Genomic DNA, 22,144 nt, shown 5'->3' with positions numbered 1-22,144 from the left:
TTCCGCAAGCACCAGCCACTCCAGGCAGGGCTTTCAAAGAATCTTTATTTGACCATTCTTGAAGCGGTTACATACAAGTACAATCGGACGGACGACTGGACCTCAGGGTCCTCCTGGACCCCTGCAATAACGATTCAGGAGGTCAGAACAGGTCCCGCCCCAAATCAACCCAATTAATTACACACACCCTGCCGCTTGGCCTCTACCCAGAAACCCGAATAAAAACGTTTTAAATAATGAACAGCCTGGTTGGCTTGCAGTATGAATCTTGGTTTATTTAATAGCGGTCAAGAAGTATACTGTAAATAAACATCATGATGACTAATGATTAATTAACATCATCATTCATTATAAATACCAACCAGGTTAAATAATACTAGTTTACTATCCTTCCCCCTTTTGGATGAGGGTTAAGAGTCTTCTTTTTCTGGAAGTCATTTTCATGAACAATAGCTTTTAGTGTTTTGTTGTTGTTGTTGTTGTTGTTGTTACCTTTTCCTTCACCCATTGTACCCAAGACTCCTTTCTGTAAACAGAATGAGGACCTGGGGCCCTGGCAGCAAGCTTTCCTGTTCCTTCTGGGGTTAACTCAAAAATTTTTCAGTTTGTTCCCTTCCAAGATTTGCAAAACAGTCTCCCCTGTGCTAGGCTCATTCAGGCTAGATACCCTTGAGCAGATTTCAAACATTCAAGAAGCCATCAGCATTTCCTATTTGCCTGCCCCTGAACTGACTTTACTACATAGAGCTCGGAGCCTGCCTTTCACTTTCCACCTTTCAACTGTAACATCTACCTTGACCTTAAGAAAAAAAGGTAACTGTTATATTTTTTTTCCTTTTAATAAAAGTTTTTCCCTTCTCTACAGTATTAGCAAAATATTTCACACTATCTACTTAAATTTGTTCCCTTAAATAAAGAAAAGTGTATGCAAAATGACTACAGTAAACACTGCTAACAGGTGCTGGTGGGTTAACGAGCACACTCCCTCCTCCTCTCACTGAAGTGCGGGGACCCACAAGGTGATCTTCCTGAATGTACCAGTGGGGTCTCTAGAAAACAACAGTGCTGATCACTAAGTCTTGCAGGGAATTGACTTTGCCCTTGAACAAGCTGGAGTAATAAGATTTCTCTGGGGCTCTGGGTGTCATTTCAATACCACACAGATACGAGGCTTGGGGTGGGCTAGAAAAATTGTTAAGAATTCTTGAAAACAACTTCCGAGGTTAGGTTAGTTTCTTTTAAAAACTCACAACAGATATCCCCATAGAAACATCCACATTTAACCAAAGGAAAATACTCAACTTTGATACAAGCAGAAAGAAAAACGGTTCTATAGGAAGTTCAAGTTATGCTCTTCAGATGCACTACAATGGAGACCGGAGCTTTATACAAATCAACTGAAAAACCGTTTTCCTTCAATTCATCTGATGTCTCTGCTTCAGTTCTGGTCTTTGATTTGCTCCCCAAAATACTGTAATGCAGGTACTGTCTTGATAATTCAATAATGGGCTCTATAGATTCATCAGATTAAAAAATAAGCCAGGGCTTTCTCCCCTATGCCTCCAAGGACAGAATAAAGATCATCTCTGAGCAGCAGACTAATGATTTAATACGAGGGCCCTCCTCAGTAGCGGTGGCTGTACCAGTCATTGTTGTTGACCTGAAGCAGTTCCGTCACAACCTGCAGGATGTTGTAATTGTGTTTCTTCAGCAGCCTGAGGTTCAGCTGCCGGTCACAGAATCCCATTTCGAAGAGATGGGCCATCAGGGCTGCTGTCTGATCTTCAGAAACTATTGGCTGTATAGAGTCCAGAAAAGCAGAACAATGTTTTCGGTATCACGTATGTGCCTTGTCAATTGTTACTATTTTGTAAATCATACCAATCTTTCCAAGATCTGTTTAAAATATTAGGGAATTCAACGCAAGGGTGGGGCCACTCCTGTCCACCTGCCACCATCGCGCGCACCACCTGAGGGAGGGCTGGGAAGGCCCCCCTCTGGATTCCCCGTGTTTGTACCCAGAACTGGGCAACTCAGGAACCGCCCTTTGGCCCGATAAAGGAAAAGATGTAAGCAAGTACTGGAAACTCTGTGAAGACAGAGCTAACTGTGCTGATGGGGCCAGTGGAGGCAGGGGCAGAGACGTCACCGGGAGAGCCGGGTCAGCTACGCAAAGGGGCTAAACAAGAAACTATTTGTGAAATGACATCTTGGGCAACCTTCTTGGCATCCCCCCCCCCTTTTTAAAGAACAGAAGCAATCCACGAAAGAGGGAGCTAACACTCCTTTACCTCCCTCTTTAAGCCAAGCCCTGTCATGGACACACAACCTTCCTAAATCCTATCACTTTGGATTACCATTTTTTTTTTTTTTTTAAATTAAGAGATAGTGTATTACTAGTTTCAGGGGTAGAGTTCAGCGATCCGTCAGTTGCATATCACACCCACTGCTCATTCCATCACGTGCCCTCCTTAGTGCCTGTCACCCAGTTACCCCAGCCCCGCCCCTCCCCTCCATCAACCCTCAGTTTGTTCCCTAGAGTTAAGAGTCTCTTATAGTTTGTCTCCTTCTCTGTTTTTGTCCTATTTTAGTTTTCCTTCCCTTCCCCTATGCTCCTCTGTTTTGTTTCTTAAATTCCACATATGAATGAAATCATATGGTATTTGTCTTTCTCTGACTTTCTTCGCTTGGCATAATATACCCTCTAGCTCCAACCATGTTGCTGCAAACGGCAAGATTTCCTTCCTGGATTACTCTCTTACCAATTACTTACCATCCTACCAATTAATTCTCTTGTGTAGGAAACAGATACAAAATACCTCGTTTGGAAGGGTTGTTGAGAGGATTAGGACAAGAGTGTGTATACATATTCAACACAGTCTCTGGCATTTCTCTTTATACCTAACTCCACTGTTCCCTTCTTCCCTCTTATTTCAGAATAAACTATCATCCTCCTTTCCAGAACCGTCCCTCCACACATCCTTTTGCTTGCTATTTTGTGATTTCTCATCACCTCAGAAGTCTCCTGTGTATCACCTCTTGACTGTTAACCTCCTTTGCTACTGGCTCTGCCAAGTGTATAAACACCAATCTCGCTCTGCCTTCTGCGGCCCAGCTTTCGCTCTTTCCCTCTGTGCTCCAGCTATTGGAGAATGAGGCATACTCCGAGGCCTCTCCACCTGCTCCCTGTTCTCTGGGGGCTCTAGCCCTTCCTCCCCATTCAAGTTCCCTTCCCTGAGCTCCATCCAGCACATTTTCCTCCTACTTCTCAGGCCCCTGGGCCCTTCTTTTCTGGATTCTATTTTTTTTTTTAAGATTTTATTTATTTGACAGAGAGAGACACAGTGAGAGAGGGAGCACAAGCGGAGGAGTGGGAGAGGGAGAAGCAGGCTTCTGGCGGAGCAGGAGTAGATGCAGGGCTCGATCCCAGGACCCTGGGATCATGACCTGAGCCGAAGGCAGATGCTTAACAACTGAGCCACACAGGAGCCCCTCTTTCTTGGATTCTTAAAGGCTCCATCTTGCTTTTATACCCTTTCTTCTGGGAAACTCTCACTGAATCAGGTGGTTTCTGCTGGAATGTGTATACAGGGGACTTGACCACCAGGCCAAATCACTCCTCTGAGCCACAGAAACATGCCCAGCTGCACTGTGGGTAACGTGCCTCCAACTCCACATCATCCAAAATGGACCTAATTTTCTTCTCCTCCTGCCCAAATATATCCTTCTTCTTGGATATCCCCTCTTAGTGAATGATACTATCTGCCCAAAGCCAGAAACTCAGGATTCCTCCTTGACTTCTTTCTAGCCTCTTAATCATGGTCTCCCAAGTTCTGCCATTTCTCTTTCTCTTCTACCCTTCTTTTCCATCTACACATGGGTTCTCAAATGGATTTCTTTAGGGCTCCCCCAACCTCCACATGGTTATGGAATTACCTTACTAGGCACAAATCTGATGTTAATCATTTTCCTAAGGCCCATTCACTGCCCCTCCCCCCACCAGAAGTCTTAAAATAACACCTAAACCACTCAACACAGCACCCCCACCTACATAAATTGGGCTTTTCTCTTCTTACTCTTCCTAGCCCAAATTCACCTTGCCGGCTCACGTTTCCAACTCTTTTTACTGGCTAGTCTCTGTCACAATGCTCTCTCTATTCCCCTTTCCTGGCACATACTTATTTTGTCCTTAAGAACTCAGCTCAGGCGCCATCTACCAGGAAGCCTTCTTTGGCCGCGCAGAGGGGCCCACAGCAGGGGTGGCCGAGGTGTTCCACCCAAGTACACTGGCGCAGGATCTTACACTAACTATGTACCTTACTTGTGTCCCACTGTCTTTTGGACAAGGACTGGTGTCTTCCTCACCTTGTAGCACGTACTTGCAAGAGTTCCCCACTTGTAACAGGTCCTCAACAAACATTAGGTCTTTTTCCTTTCTTCCCTTAAGTAACTTGGCTAAAGTCCTATAGCTAGAAAGTGCCAGAATGCCATACTACTTTCCAGCCCAGGCAGGGAGCATCATTTTCCCAGTGATTTGGCTTCGGTCGAAGAAAAGGAAACATACACTGACCTGGGCAGTGACTGGTGGCCCAGCAAACAAGGCCTTGTATGCAGAAGCAGCAACAGACAAAGCCCCCTTCACGAGTCCTCCGGCAATGCTGCTCCCATGGTGGTGGTGCCTGGAGAGGAAAACCAAATTATCTCCCTAAGAAACACAAACCATTAGCCTCCTACAAGCTAATCTGGGGTCTAATCCTTGAAAGAAAATGGATTTCCCTGAGGAAAAAAGTCAGATGTAAAAAAGAGAATGTGATCATTTTCCTATTAGTTTTATGGCTAAAACCTTGGTTTGATGTAGAGTCCAGCTCTACTGCAAGGTTAAGGGGCATGCAGAAAAGACACTCCTCTTTCTGTAGAACACTGGCTTTCTGTCCCAACTGACTATTATGTGGTCAAGGGCAAAAAAAGGGTATTTAGCAGTCTGTCTGCTTAATTATCATCTCAGAGGACACACCTCCAAAGGAAATGTGATTTTCTGGACACTGTAGGGAGGAATCCACCTTGCCATAGATCTGAGATGATTGGAAGCAGAGAGGCAGGCATTTTTAAGAAACTACTACAAAGACGCACAGTGGGCTTGGACTTCCTGACTTCTTTGGTACTAAGGTGAGGTAAATTTGAGAGTACTGGTCTGGACTGTGAACTTTTTTTTTTTAAGATTTTATTTTTCAAGTTATCTCTACACCCAATGTGGGGCCGAGCTCACAACCCTGGGATCAAGAGTCATACGCTATACTGGCTAAGCCAGCCAGGTACCCCTGGAATGTGAACACTCTTAAAACGTAACTGTAGCCCTCTGTTCAGTGTTGTTCACAAGCTTCAGGAGAAGAAAGAACAAGAAGTAATGATGGCTCTCCTTCTCTGCCCTCTGGAGGCACATGGTTTGAGAAGCTTGTGCAAGCAGAAGCAATACTCGCATATATATATATCCACCTGCTTCTGAAGAAGAGGCTGCACAAGGTCCAGTTACCTTGAGTGGTCAGAGCTCTTCTGTCTGCTGTTTACAAGTCCTGATGAGCCTCTGGGCTCTAAAAGCAAAAGAGCTATTGGTTAGATGTGGCATCCACAAGTGCCTAGTGTTTCTTAACTCATAGTGGGGCGAGTTTTGGAGAGGCAAGCAGCAATCTGATCACAGCTTTTATTTATTTAAAATATTTGGGAAATTTTGCAGATGGTTTTAAGTGATAAGGAGGAACTGCCCAGAATGCAGTGCAAGGTAACTGTTCATTGACTCCAAAAAACTAAGTCCATAAAGCTATCACACCAATTTATTTATTAATTTTTAAGTACTTTTAGTTTTTTTTTTTTTTTAAATGAAGAGTGGGAAGTGACTTTGAAGGTCTACTAACAACTTCAAGGTGCTAAAAAAACAGCCCCACAGGTTTTATGACTGTGCTGAACCGCTTCAAGGTCACACAGTGAGGAAAGGGGGAGCTGGGCCTGGAACCTAGACTGGTCTAGCTCCAAACCCTGTGTTCTTGCCACTGCAGCACAGTGCCTGCCTCTGTGAGGTCTCACTTAATAAATACGAAGCTAGAGGACAGAAAAGAATGTGAGGGAGGGCCACAGAAAAAAGAGATGGGCAGGTTTCTGAGTAATGCCACGAATCAGGAAGACAGAGTGCCTATTTATGCCTGGTTTCATCAGAAAGGAGCACAGAAAAAGACATGAAGCTCAGGCTCTGGTCGTTACCTCCTCTGATCTGATCGGGGACTGAAGAAACTTCAGGTATGGTAACTGGTAAATCCAATCCTGGGGAACCATCCAGCTGTGTACAAGGAGGGCTCCTTTCAGAAAGACAATATCGAAAGTCAGTGGAAAAGGCACCTGTGGGAACGCTGGAGACACAGGACACATAGCACAGCTGTGGCGGATTCTCTACAAAGGCTTCCCTTTTCTGACCCAGACCTCATGTCCGAATTCAGGGATCAGGCAGGAAGGGCTCATTCTACCTGTGGTTCTCCTCCTTAGCCACACTCAAACTAGAAAGCCCGGCTTGAGTCAGGTCACTCCCTGCTCCATTAAATGGTCCTGCTAAAGGGCAATGTCTAGCTGCCCGAGAGAGTGGTCTAAATAAATCCTAGTCAAGGCTCCATCCTCTGCCATACCGTGAGAGAACAGTGACACACATGGATCAGATGATGAAAAGTAACTATTCTCCGGTTTTAGAATATATTTTTTTCATAGTACGTTAAGCTTTCTCTTGTACTTTGGGTTAGCAGAAGAATGAATTCTGGTGTCTTTACCCATGCATCAACAGAGCAAGGGGCGTTCAGCGACATTTGTCGCTGGCTCTCTTTGAACCTGGGTTTTGGCAGCAAAAGCAAAAAACCAAACCAAACAAGAAACTGGCTCTCAATGATCAAAACAGAAGTAGACAGACTACGCTCAGATAATTAAAAACAAGCACAGCTTTAAATTCAGAATCCACAAATTCTGGGAAATACAACTTTTATTCATCTAAATTCAGACTTTCCTATGGGAAAAAGTCTCCTCCCGTGCTCACAAACAACAACAACAACAAAACAGGTTTTGAGATGGAGCTGTTTCCTCCCTATTCCACTTGTGAACAAGAGCCTGGCTGAGGGGGGTGCGGATGGTACCTGGACAGCTGGGGCGGAGGCCCCACCACCTCTGGCGTGAGGGGCACTGTATCCAGAGTCTGTGAGGTCATGAGGATGTCACTGATGCTCTGCTCCTGCAGCTGGTTCTCCCCTCCAGTGAGTCTCTCCCCCGCCTCAACCCCAGGTTCGCCTTCAGCCCCTCGCTCCAGGCCCGGCTGTGAGAGCGCAGAGCTGTACATGGAGTCACCCAGGGGGCGACTGGTGTCAAAGCACTCAGGCAGGATGATGATGTAATCCTCTGAAGAAGTAGAGGACTGACTCTGAACTTCATCTTTGAGCTCGTCCTCCTCTTCCTCCTCCTCGTCGTCCTCCTCCTCCACAACAGCTTCTTTGGCGCTATGGACAGTCTCCTCCTGCTCATCTCCAAGTGGTCCTTCTTCAGGGGAGGCAAATTTCACTGAAGGATGGAAGCAGTTCATTTTAAGCTATAAGCTAAAAGCAGCTCCCAGTGCTACCCTTACCTGATAAGGCCTTGAGCCAGAGGAGGGGGATGCCCAGAGGGAAAGGGCTGCCGCTAGAACCACCAATGGCCACATTCTAAGTCTGAAGCCCAGGCAAAGCCAGAAGAACTGAAGCTCATGAGGTAAAGAGAAACACCAAGGCTTCTGAGAAGTGCCATGAATTTTTTTTCTTTAAAGATTTTTTATTTATTTATTTGACAGACACACACAACGAGAGAGGCAACACAAGCAGGGGGAACGGGAGAGGGAGAATCAGGCTTCCCGCAGAGCAGGGAGCATGACACGGGGCTGGATCCCAGGACCCTGAAATCATGACCTGAGCCGAAGGCAGATGCTTAACGACTAAGCCACCCAGGCGCCCCTGAGTACCATGAATCTTAAAGACGAATCAAAACTGATATATTAGCTAATGGTGCTACAGCAACAGAAAATGTCAGGTGGTAAGTACTGCATATGCCTACTTTCCTCTGCTAAGTAATGAACAGTCATGGCAGAAAACTGGGAAAACAAGGATGAGGAGAAAAAAAAACACCCTATAATTCTATCAGAGATAACTACTACAAACATTTTTTGTTATGCATTTGTACCTAAGTCTGTGGGGTGGACGGGGAAATGAGTGTGTATCTTGAAAACAAGAGGGAGACAAACTGTATTTAAAAGCATAGGCCAGGGACACCTGGGTGGCTCAGCGGGTTAAAGTCTCTGCCTTTGGCTTGGGTCATGATCCCAGTATCCTGGGATGGAGCCCCACATGGGGCTCTCTGCTAGGCAGGGAGCCTGCTTCCTCCTCTCTCTCTCTCTCTGCCTGTCTCTCTGCCTACTTGTGATCTCTGTCTATCAAATAAATAAATAAAAATCTTAAAAAAAAAAAAAAAAGAAAAAAAAGAAACCACCAACCGCCACTCTCAGTAAGAGGAGCCCTTTTTCCCCCTCAGGTCCGGCAGTCACAATTCACACACTGCCCTGCTAGCTGGGGGACCTCAGGGACACTCACTGTGCACGGACTTCTGTCTGCAAGGTGGGTTGTGATCCGGGGCAGCGTCCAAGGTAAGCGATCGGATTACGGTCTCACACACGAATTGGGTCCCACTCAGGTCAACTTCTGCTTCTTCCACTGAGGCACTGTTCTGAGCCTTCCTCTTCACTGAGGTTGTGGAATCTGAAAGACATGAACCCTGCCTGTTGCTGTTGAGGGGCTTCCTGAAGCCACATACCCGTGAGAATTCCAAGCCAAGAACAGACGCTATCAGGCCCATGGGAAGGTGAGGAGACTTCAGAAAATGGAGAGGCTACAGATAACCCAAGAACATGCTAATTGTAAGTATAGGAAGGAGTATGGTGTAATACAGGAGGGGACAACGCAAACATCAGACAAATAATGAACCCCTTACCAGGAAGCACTTTAAATCCCGCCCCTTCGCTCTCTTCCTGTATCTGCCCCAAGCCTGGCTTCTCTATTAAAGGATTGTCATGTGGCAGAGGAGACATGCAGGGGGTCATATCTGGAGAATGAAAAAAGAAGAACCATCAACCAAAAAAAAAAAAAAAAAAAAAAAAAAAAGGCAATACATCTTTAACGATCAGTGTCTAGAAGCAATAGCTCACAGGCTTCTTGCCTCCTGCAGGGCTGAAGTAAACCTAGGTAGGTTTCAAGGCCTGTTATAAAGAATTCCTCCAGACCATGAGGTGTGCAAGTACCTCAGATCAATGAATGCAAGAAGGATCAGTCGTCTGGCCTGAGAAACCATGGCTAAGACACAGAACCAGGAACATAAAGGATAAACATTTAGAGAAAAATGGAGAAGGACCCCCATCCCCCTGCTATCAAAGATTTTAAGTAAGCCCTACACGAACATGAGGCTCAAACTCACAACCCCAAGACCAAGAGCCATATGAACGAGCCAGCCAGGCTTCTCAAGGGTCCCTTTACGGCACAGAAGCCTTGCACAAACATGTATTGTTGACTCTGACAGACAATAGGGAAAAGGAGGAAAATGGACCCACGGGTGCAGTTTTAATGTCACACTGTAGGAGAAATCTTTGCCGTGCAGTTCCTCAGAAGAGATTCTCACTACCAGGGTCTAGGGTGTGACACTTTTGTTGTCTTATTAATAAAATGAATGACCTGGGTGGAATGACATTCTTACCTACGGGAGTATTGTGGGGCACTCTCTCCAACTCTTGGACAATGTTTATATCCAACAGCTCAAAGGACAGCAGGTCCTGAGGACAAAAAGGGCAACATTAGGCGACTTGCAGCGGATGCTGGAGCCAGGTTTTGTCTCGAGGGCACTTGCAGGCCACACAGCTCCACACCTTCCTGGACTCTGTTCAAATTCATGCCTCCCCTCAATCAGGTGAAATCAAGAAGAGTGAAGCGGGAACTAGATGTCCAAATAACCAAGTGGCAGGAAAGAAAGAAAAGGCAGTGGGAGTGAAAGTGAACCCGAAAAGCAGAAACGCAGAGGCAACTAAAGGGAAGCTGTGGGGAAGCCCGAGAGTGAGTTTCCGATGCAGAGAAGAAACATTTAGAAATATGCTTCCATTACTGATCTTCCTTGCTACTGTGGGCAGGCAGATCTCTGACTCTCTGAGCACTGTCTGTGCCTATACCACCTTCTTTTTTTTTTAAAGATTTTATTTATTTTATTTGACAGACAGAGATCACAAGTAGGCAGAGAGGCAGGCAGAGAGAAAGAGAGGAGGAAGCAGGCTCCCCGCTAAGCAGAGAGCCCGATGCGGGACTCGATCCCAGGACCCTGAGATCATGACCTGAGCCGAAGGCAGCGGCCCAACCCACTGAGCCACCCAGGCGCCCCCTATACCACCTTCTTGTCAACAGGGTAAGGACTCCCCACTGCCTTCTGTCCCTAGCTCCCCAAAGTGCTCAGTCTTCTACCTGGGCAGTCAGAAGGTCCACGGATGGGATGTAGAGCTCCCTCTCATTAGCAACATTTTTTGTCTTTTGTGGAATGGAGGTTCCTGTCCCTTTGGTCTGCTTAGTTGCTTCATCAAGCTGAATTTCTTCTTTAGCCAGAAGAAAAGTCTCCTATACAGAAAAACCATCGGGACAAAGGGTTTTAGGCACTCAAATGAACAAAAGGTCAACTGACAGCTGCCTCCCTAAATATCAAAACACTGCTGCACGTCTATGTGTTTTATTTTTTTATTTTATTTTATTTTTTTTAAGATTTTATTTATTTATTTGACAGAGAGAGATTACAAGTAGGCAGAGAGGCAGGCAGAGAGAGAGAAAGGAGGAAGCAGGCTCCCTGCTGAGCAGAGAGCCCGATGCGGGACTCGATCCCAGGACCCTGAGATCATGACCTGAGCCGAAGGCAGTGGCTTAACCCACTGAGCCACCCAGGCGCCCCGTCTATGTGTTTTAAAACTTGTTTCCAGATCTGGGGCGCCTGGGTGGCTCAGTGGGTTGAGCAACTGCCTTCAGCTCAGGTCATGATCCCAGACTTCCAGGATCGAGTCCTGCATCGGGCTCCCAGCTCCTCAGGGAGTCTGCTTCTCCCTCTGACCTTCTCCTCTCTCATGCTCCCTCTCACTCATTGTCTCTCAAATAAATAAATAAATAAAATCTTAAAAAAAAAAAAATCAACTTGTTTCCAGATCATTTTAGATTTACAGATAAGTTGCAAAAAATCCCAGAGTGTTCACTTATTACCCCCTTCACCCAGCTTCCTTTAATAACAAGTTAGAGTAACCATAGTAACTACTGTCAAAAGGATGGCATTAACTTTGGTTAACTGAATCTAAGCAGTAAAATGCTCTAAAAACTGTACTCTACCATCTGGGGGTGGGTGGGGAAGGGGGACAGTGCCCCACTAATGAAGGGAAGTATCTTAAAAACAAAAAACAAAAAACAAAACTATACCAACTGAAAACAAGGGCAAGACTTCATTAGCAGTTAGGGAACACAGGCATGGAAAGTTTAGGAGAGGTGATCGTTAAGGAGCAAAGCCATCGGTCTTGCCATTCAACAGGCCAAGCAGGCCTGTCTTCCCACAGATAGCAGAGAGGCTGGCCAAACATCACTATGAAGAGATAAAAAAGCACTGAGGGATGCCTGCACCAAGATCCTAAGGACATGCCAGCAAAGCCTGAGGAATGGGCCCAGGACAAGCACACTGGTGTGAGGGGGAGGAGCGGCCAGTCTGTGCAGGCTGCTGCAGCGTTAGTCTCCCCTTCCAGCGCTCACCTCTTGCTGGCAGGTGAGCTCATCAGCTTTGCTTGAGCCAATCATGCCCTTTTCAATGTTCTCAGGGCCCTCTGTGGAGGGGAAAGGATCCACTATGATACTGCACCAGACCCGAGGCCCGAACTGCTGTCCTTTGTGAGAAAGACGCCAATGGGAAGTGTACGTTCCCTCCAAGGCTGGGGCGATGAACTCCACAGACACAACCCCCACATGGCCGGCCTTCAGGCAGGGAACCAAAACGTCCTTCTTTTCTGTAGAAGCCAAAGTTAGGTTTCCCCACATGAACTTGAGCTGAAAAGAACAGGGACAAGAGAAAGCAAGCTTGTCAGCTGAGCACTGTCACTTTAGGTCATCCCAGCTTCAGTCTGTGGGGGAAAAAAATACCTTTGTGTCTCCACTCCACTTGACATTTCCTGTATTTTTCATCCTCCAGTGCTTGATAAACTTGGTTCCTGGCTGAAGGTGAGTCCCATCGGGCAAATTCTCATCCACAAATGCTGCACTGAGGGTCGGCATAACTGGGGCACATGGCTGCAAAGGGAGCCTGAACAGAAAATTCAGATAGTCACTTGTGTTGGGTACAACGGCTTCTGAATATCTAACACATGATTCAAGAGGCTGAGAGTAACTTTTTTTTTTTTTTTAAAGATTATTTGTTTTTTGTCAGAGAGCACGAGCAAGCAGAAGCACAGAGAGCGGCAGGCAGAAGAGGCAGAGGGAGAAGCAGGCTCCCTGCTGAGCATAGAGCCTGATGTGGGACTCTATCCCAGGACTCTGGGATCATGACCTGAGTGGAAGGCAAATGCTTAACTCAGCCATCCAGGCATCCCTGAGAGTGACTCTTACCGTACTAATGCATTTTCCTCAAAAATAATACTAACAGGGGGCACCTGGGTGGCTCAGTGGTGTAAGACTCTGCCTTCGGCTCAGGTCATGATCTCCAAGTCCTGGGATCAAGCCCCACATCGGGCTCTCTGCCCGGCAAGGAGCCTGCTTTCCCCTCTCTCTCTGCCTGCCTCTCTGCCTACTTGTGATCTCTGTCAAATAAATAAATAAAATCTTAAAAAAAAAAAAAAAGTACTAACAGGAGGCACCTGGGCAGCTCAGTCAGTGTAGCACGTGACTCTTTATCTAGGAGTTAAGTTTGAGTCCGACATTGGGGGTACAGACTACTTAAAAATCTTTTTTTTTTTTTTTTTTTAAGATTTTATTTATTTATTTTTCAGAGGGAGAGCGAGCACAGGCAGACAGAGTGGAAGGCAGAGTCAGAGGGAGAAGCAGACTCCCTGCGGAGCAAGGAGCCCGATGTGGGACTCGATCCCAGGACGCTGGGATCATGACCTGAGCCGAAGGCAGCTGCTTAACCAACTGAGCCACCCAGGCGTCCCAGACTACTTAAAAATCTTAAAAAAAAAAACTAATAACATTTTTTTTTTTAAAGATTTTATTTATTTATTTGAAAGAGAGCATGAGAGGCGAAAAGGTCAGAGAGATAAGTAGACTCCCCATGGAGTTGGGAGCCTGATGCGGGACTCGATCCTGGGACTCCGGGACCGTGACCTGAGCCAAAGGCAGTTGCTTAACCAACTGAGCCACCTAGGCGCCCCTACTAATAACATTTTTTTTTTTTTTTAAAAGATTTATTTATTTATTTATTTGACAGACAGAGATCACAAGTAGGCAGAGAGGCAGGCAGAGAGAGAGAGAGAGGGAAGCAGGCTCCCTGCGGAGCAGAGAGCCCGATGCGGGGCTCGATCCCAGGACTCTGAGATCATGACCCGAGCCGAAGGCAGCGGCTTAAGCCACTGAGCCACCCAGGCGCCCCTACTAATAACATTTTTGAAAGATCAAGACAGAGGGGTTCCTGAGTGACTCAGCTGGTTGGGCGTCCAACTCCTGATTTCAGCTTAGGTCATCTCAGGGTTGTGGGATCGAGCTCCGCGCTGAGCTCCATGCTCAGTGTGGAGTCTGCTGGAGATTCTCTCCCTCCACCCCACCCCACACTCTCTCTCTCAAATAAACAAATAAAAATCAATTTTGTTTATCTGAGAGAGAAACAGTGTGCAAGAATGCATGAGTGGGTGGATGGGGGGGGAGGCAGACGGAGAGGGAGAAACAGACACCACACTGAGCACAAAGCCCGACAGGGGGCTCCATCCCAGGACCCCAAGATCATGACCTGAGTTAAAGTCAGACGCTTAACTGACTGAGCCACTGAGGCGCCCCATAAACAAATAAATCTTAATAAGTAAAAATAAAAAAACAAGACAGATTTGGAGTACCTGGCTGGCGACTCCTGATCTCTGGGTTGTAAATTTGGGCCCTATGTTGGGTGTGAAGGTTAGTTAAAAATAAAATCTTACTCCTGAAATGAAGAGCCATGGTGAGGATAAGCATCCATAAATATAAGAACTACAGAGTCAGGCTCTTCAAATCCCAACTGCCTCCACTTAAGAGAGGTCCTACCAGCCAGTCTGGAACCTTACTGGCTGCTCTGTCAACAATGACTACAAACCACCCTTTAAGAATGCTGGGACCAGAGAATGGGAAGTTTTAATCCCTTTTCTTTTTTCTTTTTTTAAAAGATTTTATTTATTTATTTGACAGAGACAGCTCATAAGTAGGCAGAGAGGCAGGCAGAGGGGAGGGGAAGCAGGCTCCCCACTGAGCAGAGAGCCCGATGTGGGGCTCGATCCCAGGACTCTGAGATCATGACCTGAGCTGAAGGCAGAGGCTTTAACCCACTGAGCCACCCAGGCGCCCTCCTTTTCTTTTTTAAATTAGAGATTTTTATTCATCTATGTGACAGAAAGAGAGAGACAGCGAGAGAGGAAACACAAGTAGGCAGAGCAGGAGAGGGAGAAACAGGCTCCCCAGCAAACAGGGAGCCCAATGAAGGGCTTGATCCCAGGATTCTAGGATCATGACCTAAGCCAAAGGCAGACACTTCACAACTGGGCTACCCAGGCACCCCTAATTATTATTAAGATTTATCTGAGTGAGAGGCAGAGAGATAATGTGCATGCTAGCGAGTATGCAGAGAGGGAGAGAGAAATTTCATCAGACCCCCCACTGAGCTCGGAGGTCTGACTCGGGGCTTGATCTCAAGACCCAGAGATCATGACCTGAGACAAAGCTGGGTGCTTAACTTGTCTGAGCCACCCGGTGCCACTAAGATGGAAGCTCGAACAGTTTGGGTGTTAGGAACTGCCGGTAGGTATGAGAAAACCTGGTTAATGACCCGGTTTTGGCTGGCTGGATCGCCAGCTCTGGTGCCCACCCTGGCCCAGCACTTACATCAGAGTGTGTGACTGCAGCAGGCTCTCGGGTCGGCCCAAAGGGGACCTGGGGCTCTGCAGTCCGTGGATGGAACTCCACAGATGAATCTTCCTGTGGAGCTTAAGCTGCTTTTTGAGTTCCTTGACCTCTGCCTTTCGCTGTTTCTTTTCAGCTCGCAACCTTTGCTTTTCTGCCTTAAGAAAATTTTTGTCGACCTGTTTCTGGAGCCTGTGAGGTAACAAATGAAAAGTTTAAAAAAAAAAAACCTCATAAACAATCTTGAAGCTTATTTGAGCCCCTTGTAGCCTCCATCAGTGCCAGCTTCTAGCTTAATGTCTTCCTACAGTTCTCATTTCTGTCTCATTAGCTTCAGCTCACGGTCCCCGTTGTCACACACTAACTGGAAACGCGCAGGAACTATGGAGACTGTCTGAGGTCCTGTAATTCGTGCCCCAACACCACAACCAAGATGCCCTTCCGAGAACAAGGCTCCCATGTACTTATTGCTTTACCTGGCTTGTTCCAGAGCAGCAGGGAGACGAGGGGCGGGGAACCTCGGATGAGAGAAGGCTTCAGACGAACCCACCACAGGTCTCCGCAACTTCAGCAGGATGTGGTTGGAGTCATGCGCGTACGGCCCCGATTCACAATCTTCACAGATGTTGTAAGATGGGCACAGGCTGTGGGGAAAAGCATGGGAAGTACCAGAGGGAGTGAGAGAGGAGACCGACTTCCATACTGGCTGTTCTACCAGCGAGGTGGTAACCAGAGCCTGTCACCTGGCCATGCCCTGTCTCAAGTTTCTTATTAATAAAATGAAGGCAACAGCACTTAACATGTATCCATTTCAAAGGAAAATCTATGGGAGGAAGCAAGATAGGAACGCATGTGGAACAGGGAGATAATTCCTGCAGATATAATTTTGTTTTGGGGGAACATAACTTTGCCTCTGTTAGTTCAAGTGTGTATCTGAACACATCAACAGTCTGAATGGTTACCCTTTCAAGAGTATTTCTCATGGGTGATGAACAGCTTGTTTCCAGTCTAGAGCTGCTATGCGCACCATCAGAGGTACGTATGCCCAGTTTCCCGATACCACTCCAGGATGCCAGGAAGCCCTGTTCAGGGGTCTTCTAAAAGCTCTGCTCTGAAGGGATGGCTCACCTGCACTGGTAGCGCACACCAACAATACTCCTTTGGCAACTGTTGCAAGCAATGTGCCAGTTGAACTGGTTTTCTGGCAAAAACAGTGTTTCCTCTGAAATGGGCATTGAGACTTCTGATGGACAGGAACCCAGGGATGGGTTCTGGAGGACTAGCTTCTCGTGTAATTTCTGTTCAAGTTTCTCAACCGTTTCTTTAACCACTTGTTCTCTGAACTAGAATACAGAGCAGAAAATAGGGGAAAAAACCTCAGTTCCAACACTGGGAAAAAAACCTGAAGATGTCAAACAGACCAGACATCTCCCTGTCTCTGGTATAAGAACATCATAATCAGCTAGTAGCTACTGAACAAATGGACAGAAATGTAGCAAAACGTCTACTCTTTCCACATGTACACTGGTTCAAAGGGGATACTAAGAAATCATTTTGATGAGTAAATTTTAACCTCTTCCTTCTCAAGCACAGAGACTTGTCCCTTTCCCTCAACTTAGAATTAGGCTCCCTCTTTTTCTGATACATCCCTGTAGAAGTGAGGAGGTTTCTGGACTGGAACTGCTCCAGTCTGGAAATGATTAGCTATCCCTCTTCATTCCCCTGCGTCAGAGGCAGCAGACCTCTGGGTTCAGCTTTCTCCCACACTCCAATGGCTGCTAAAACCCATACCAGAGAGAACACTCACTGTCTCCAGGTAGCTTGTGAACCAGTCTGGGGGCTTGTCTTGAGGCTGGTCTGCATCACGTGGAGCAAGTGGAAACTGCTGCAAAGAAATATAACCCAAGATCTTGGACGCTGCTTTTTTCCCCTAAGATTTTTTTTTTCAAAAAGGACTTTTTTTTTTTTTTAAGTAATTTCTATACCCAATATGGGGCTTGAACTCACAACCCTGAGATCAAGAGTTGCATCTTCTACCAACTGAGCCAGCCAGGCGCCCTTGTTTAAAATAATTTTCCCAAAATGTAGTACTCTGAGGTTTCTTTTGTCAAATAATATAAATGAATGGTCAAAAAAACCCCAATAAAGAACATGAAAAAGTATAAACAGAAAACAAAGTCTCTATATCACCCTCCTGCCCCTTTCTCCAGGACTAGTTACCCGTTTCCAAAAGTCAGGCAGAGATGGGCACAGTAACTGCCCAATCTCCAAGGGACAGTTCAAATGTTACACCACCAAGAGACGCAAGGCTAGGAAAACTGCAGACAGGTCCATTCCCTTCATACCTGTGCTGCAGGCTCCTCTGGGGTCTTCATGTCTGATCCTAAGACCCTCACCAGTGATGAGTAATATGCAAGTGGCTTCTTCCCTGCCCTCATGACAGGCCGTTTTTCTGGTACTGCTGGCGCCGGGGCTTCGTCGATACGGGAGCCTTCGTGGACTTGCATCTGGAGTAGGTTTCCCTGCTTAACTGCCATCTGAGAGGACACATTATAAAATTAAAACATACTGTGTGATTCTCCTTTCCCAAATGAAAACTCAAAGACATCTAAACAGAAGGGATACGATGATTTATGCTGAAAATATTAGGATTTACCTTTATTTTATCAAATCTAATGACAGTGTTAACAGTCATCCTGTTTTTTGTTCAGTATGTTAATCAGGAATGGTTTTATTATCAAAAATACAATAGGTTTAGGATAGCGCTTTATTAGGTGAGATGTTCTCATTAACTGGGTTACTACTTTTCTGTTGAACAGGTTTTTATGTTATGACCCCAGTTATGGATTGTAATCTCAACTTTTCAAAAAATGTCAATCCCAGACTACCACAACCCAAACTTAAAGTTATAGCCTATAATTGTTTATTTTTTTTTCTTTAAAAAAATTAAAAAAAAAAAAAGATTTTATGTATTTACTTGAGAGAGAGAGCATGAGAGGGGAGAAGGTCAGAGGGAGAAACAGACTCCTTGCTGAGCAGAGAGCCCGATGTGGGACTTGATCCCAGGACCCCAGGATCATGACCTGAGCTGAAGGCAGTCCCTTAACCAACTGAGTCACCCAGGTGCCCTAAGCATTTATTTTTCCATCCGAATAGTGTTTTGGAAAGCATGCTGGAGTGGTTATCTCTTTTTGAAGAGTACCTTCTTAAAAATCCTATGTTGAAAACTCTACTTCAGGGAACATTTAAGGTTCCATGAAGGTACTACAGTGTCCAAGAAGAGATTAGAGGTCAAGTCCATCAGTTTCTGGATCTCCCCATTTGTCACCCAGTGACAAGAACTGTTTTTTCATCTATTTTTACACATCAGACTTAAGCTTCCATTTAAAAATAGCAAAATAGCATTCTATGGCAAAAAACTTGAAAGGTATTATTTTAAGATCAGAGATCAGGAAATTTTCTTAAAGGGCCATATAATAAATATTTTAGGCTTCCAGGCCATACAGTTTTCCTCTCAAGTCTGCACAAAAGCAGCCACAGACACTATGTAATAGGTATAGCTAGGTTCCTATAAAACTTTATTTATAAAAACATATGGCTAGCCCACTGGCTGCTTTGACAGCCTCTATTCTAGACCATAAGCCAAAAAGCTGGTAGTAAAATGTATGGTACAGTCTGTGGAAAAAACTGCTCAAGAAATGACTATAATGCAATGTGTCAAAATATAAACATGGGATCTTAAATATCATATAGCAAGTACTATGTAAAAATGTATATTACAAAGTCTTGCTTCCTGAGACAGGACAGGCTTATAACAACATCTAGACTCTCAAGGTCTGAGGTTTTTTTTTAAGATTTTATTTGAGAGAGAGAGAGAAAACTAGAGCACGCACTCAAGCACAAGTGTGGGGGTGGGAGGCAGTGAGGAGACTCCTTGTTCTGCAGGGCCTATGTGGGGTTCGATCCCACGACCCCGAGATTACGACGTGAGCCAAAGGCAGACACTGAACCAACCGAACCACCCAGGCACCCCCTGAAGTCCGAGATTTCTGACTATGTAAACAGTGATTATGGGAAAGAATAGTTTTGAAGACCATAGGCTTTTTTTGTTTTTTAGTGAAACTTCTGAGAACAGGGCAAGAGAAAAGCCAGGAGGAGTTGGACAAAGGTGAAAGGGTGTGGGAGACAAGTCCTTACAACAGCTTAAAAACAAAGAGGAAATGGGGCACACCTGGGTAGCTCAGTCAGTTAAGTGTCCAATTCCTGATTTTGGCTCTGGACATGATCTCAGGGTTGTGAGATCAAGCCCCACGTTGGGCTCTATGCTGGGCAGGGAGCCTGCTTAAGATTCTCTCTCTCCTTCTGCCCTACCCCCTTGCTCCCCTGCATGCTCTTTAAAAAAAAAAAAAAAAGCAAAGAGGAAATAGAAGACCACATGAAAACTGGGAAGAAGGAAACTGTGAAGCGTGAGATTGCTAAGAAATGAGTATCTCAGCTAAGAGAAACCAGGGTGGGGCCTGAATGTCCAAAATCAAGAAACTATCTGGTAAATAAGGATTTGTGAATTAAAAACCAAGACTGGCCAAACTATTGAATCCAGCGGCACCCACAATGGCAATTTCCACCAGGCAACAAAAAGGGTAAATCCAGCTCCCAGTTTAAAAACATCTTGCCTTGGGGCACCTGGGTGGCTCAGTCAGTTAAGCACTGATTTCTGATCTCAGCTCAGGTCTTGATTGTGAGTTCAAGCCCTTCCTTGGGCTCCACAATGGGCGTGAAGCCCACTTAAAAAAAAAAAAAAAAAAAAAAAAATCTTGCCTTTCCCTCCCTAGACCAAAAGTGATTATGGAAAAAAGTTTAGTCATGATTTAGAAGTTCATAAAAGATAGTCAATCTTAATCACAAAGGTGGTAATGAAGGGACAGCTGGGCACACCTTAAAGAACTGACCTTGAGGAAAGCTTTAAATTATTACTGACAAGCAAGATAGTGAACTCAATAGTTTGTACCTTAAAGTCTCCTGCATTATTCTATAACATTCTAGAGGAAACAAGGTAAAGTCAGGAGATGAAAAGTGTGAACCAGAAAGCATCATTTCACAGAGTTATTTTTATTTTTTTAACTCTAATTTTAAGTAGGCTCTGCACCCACCGTGGAGTCTCCAGTGAGGGGCTTGAATCCATAACCCTGAAATCAAGACCTGAGCTGAGATCAAGAGTCAGACACCCAACGAATGAGCCACCTAGGTGCCCCCTTTGTATTTTTAAATGCTACAATGGTTATACCAAGACCAGAAATGAGAAGAACAGTAACTAGAAAGAACCTTTAATAACAGGAGCTGCCTTTTGCTGAGGGGTATGTCCCACTCGTCACACTCTAAAAATCAGTTCTGCTGTGTTGCATTAGTTTCTGCCCATGGCTACCGGAGTTCAGGTTCTAGTTTTAGTCAATAAATGTTTTTCCCCCAAGATTTTATTTATTTATTTATTTCTCTGCAGGAAAGAGAGGTAGAGAGCATGAGCAGGGGGAGGTGGAGAGGGGGAAGCAGGCTCCCCACAGAGCAGGGAGCCCAATCCCAGGACTCTGGGATCATGACCTGAGCCAAAGGCAGCTGCCTAACGGACTGAGCCACCCAGGCATCCCTAGTCAAGAAGTATTTTTAAAGATTTTATTTATTTATTTGACAGAGAGAGATCACAAGTAGGCAGAGAAGCAGGCAAAGAGAGAGAGAGGAAGAAGCAGGCTCCCCGCCGAGCAGACAGCCCAATGCGGGACTCCATCCCAGGACTCTGAAATCATGACCTGAGCCGAAGGCAGCGGCTTAACCCACTGAGCCACCCAGGCGCCCAAGAAGTATTTTTAAAAGAAAGTAAGATGAAATGACCATTACCTTAAGTGCTTCTTCATACTCTCCTAAAAAGACAAAGAACAAAGAACAGACACTGTGATATTTCTTCACCATCCCAAAAGATTCTATTTAAGTACTGCCAATCCTGACTTTTAAGAATTTCCTGCTTACAATCCTTATACAGGAGCAGCTGCTACCTTTTGGCTGACAAACTCCCCTCCCATCCCACTGCAAACAGTAACTATTTGTAGATTAGTTCTCTCTCTCTCACATCCTCCTCTCTTTACTACTGGAGCCTTCCAGCTATGAAACCTCAACCCAGCTGCTTCACACTAGGTTTAGTGATGCTCAGGACGCAAGGGAGTTTATGGGTAGTGTTAATGCAGAGAGACCTCAACATATTGCCGGTTTGGTTCCAGACCACTTGCAAAAAAACCAAGTCAAATGAATTTTTTTGTTTCCCAGTGCATATAAAAATTATGTTTCTACTATTTGCAATCTATTAAGTGTGTAAGAGCATTATGCCTTAAAAATAAAAGTACATACCTTAATTTAAAAAAATTCTTTACTGCTAAAAAACGCTAATTATCATCCAGGCATTTAACAAATCATAATTACAGGTCACAGATCATAATAATATATATCATATAACAATGAAAAAGTTTGAAATAATGAGAGAATTAGCAAAATGGGACACACAGACTGAGCAAATGCATTTGGAGAAAGTGAGGCAGGGTTGCCGTAAACCTTCAATTTGTGGGGGAAAAAAAGGCAGTATCTTCAAAGCACAATAAAGCAAAGCACAATAAAATTATCATCATTAACTATCGTTAGAGCTGGTTAAAATAAGCTTGGTGGGGAGCTAGTCTGGAACCCTGACCTTCATATAGAACATTGTTCCAGGGAAAAAGGTGCTCTAATCTCTGAACAACTAGCCATCTTATAAATAAGTTCTGGAAATACCACTTTATGTTTGTAAGCTGACAGTAATATATGTACCACATCAGGGACAAAGGCAACACCAGGAGAATGGAGTTGTATGTTTGAAGGCGAGGCATATTTTCAGAAGATTAGTGTCTTAAATGTTAAGAGAACCTTCATTAAAGCTGTCCTCAGGGTCCAATCTA

At 45.2% G+C, this 22,144-nt stretch overlaps 1 protein-coding gene across 6 annotated transcripts in view; it reads right to left on the bottom strand.

The window, feature by feature from the left end:
• Nucleotides 1-27: 27 nt before the first annotated feature.
• Nucleotides 28-22,144, bottom strand: part of NBR1 (NBR1 autophagy cargo receptor) — a 32,584-nt gene continuing 10,467 nt past the window's right edge. For 3 of the 6 annotated variants that reach the window (XM_082706218.1, XM_082706217.1, XM_082706221.1), the window contains 17 exons: nucleotides 21,060-21,082; nucleotides 17,516-17,707; nucleotides 16,978-17,055; nucleotides 16,299-16,513; nucleotides 15,647-15,814; nucleotides 15,153-15,362; nucleotides 12,240-12,399; nucleotides 11,856-12,146; nucleotides 10,545-10,694; nucleotides 9,793-9,868; nucleotides 9,037-9,147; nucleotides 8,640-8,804; nucleotides 7,164-7,581; nucleotides 6,253-6,347; nucleotides 5,531-5,588; nucleotides 4,571-4,679; nucleotides 28-1,798 (listed from right to left, as the gene is read on the bottom strand). In XM_082706218.1, coding sequence (XP_082562344.1) covers nucleotides 1,625-1,798; nucleotides 4,571-4,679; nucleotides 5,531-5,588; nucleotides 6,253-6,347; nucleotides 7,164-7,581; nucleotides 8,640-8,804; nucleotides 9,037-9,147; nucleotides 9,793-9,868; nucleotides 10,545-10,694; nucleotides 11,856-12,146; nucleotides 12,240-12,399; nucleotides 15,153-15,362; nucleotides 15,647-15,814; nucleotides 16,299-16,513; nucleotides 16,978-17,055; nucleotides 17,516-17,707; nucleotides 21,060-21,082 — 2,693 coding nt within the window. In that variant the 3' untranslated portion in view covers nucleotides 28-1,624. The remainder of the gene's footprint in view (nucleotides 1,799-4,570; nucleotides 4,680-5,530; nucleotides 5,589-6,252; nucleotides 6,348-7,163; nucleotides 7,582-8,639; nucleotides 8,805-9,036; nucleotides 9,148-9,792; nucleotides 9,869-10,544; nucleotides 10,695-11,855; nucleotides 12,147-12,239; nucleotides 12,400-15,152; nucleotides 15,363-15,646; nucleotides 15,815-16,298; nucleotides 16,514-16,977; nucleotides 17,056-17,515; nucleotides 17,708-21,059; nucleotides 21,083-22,144) is intronic. The other 3 variants (XM_082706220.1, XM_082706219.1, XM_082706222.1) reach the window with 1 other exon arrangement.

The sequence above is a fragment of the Mustela nivalis genome (assembly GCF_964662115.1).
Source record: "Mustela nivalis genome assembly, chromosome: 17".
NCBI lineage: Eukaryota > Metazoa > Chordata > Mammalia > Carnivora > Mustelidae > Mustela > Mustela nivalis.
Note: the sequence above shows the minus strand (reverse complement) of the source record. Positions and strands in the feature narration are given on the sequence as shown.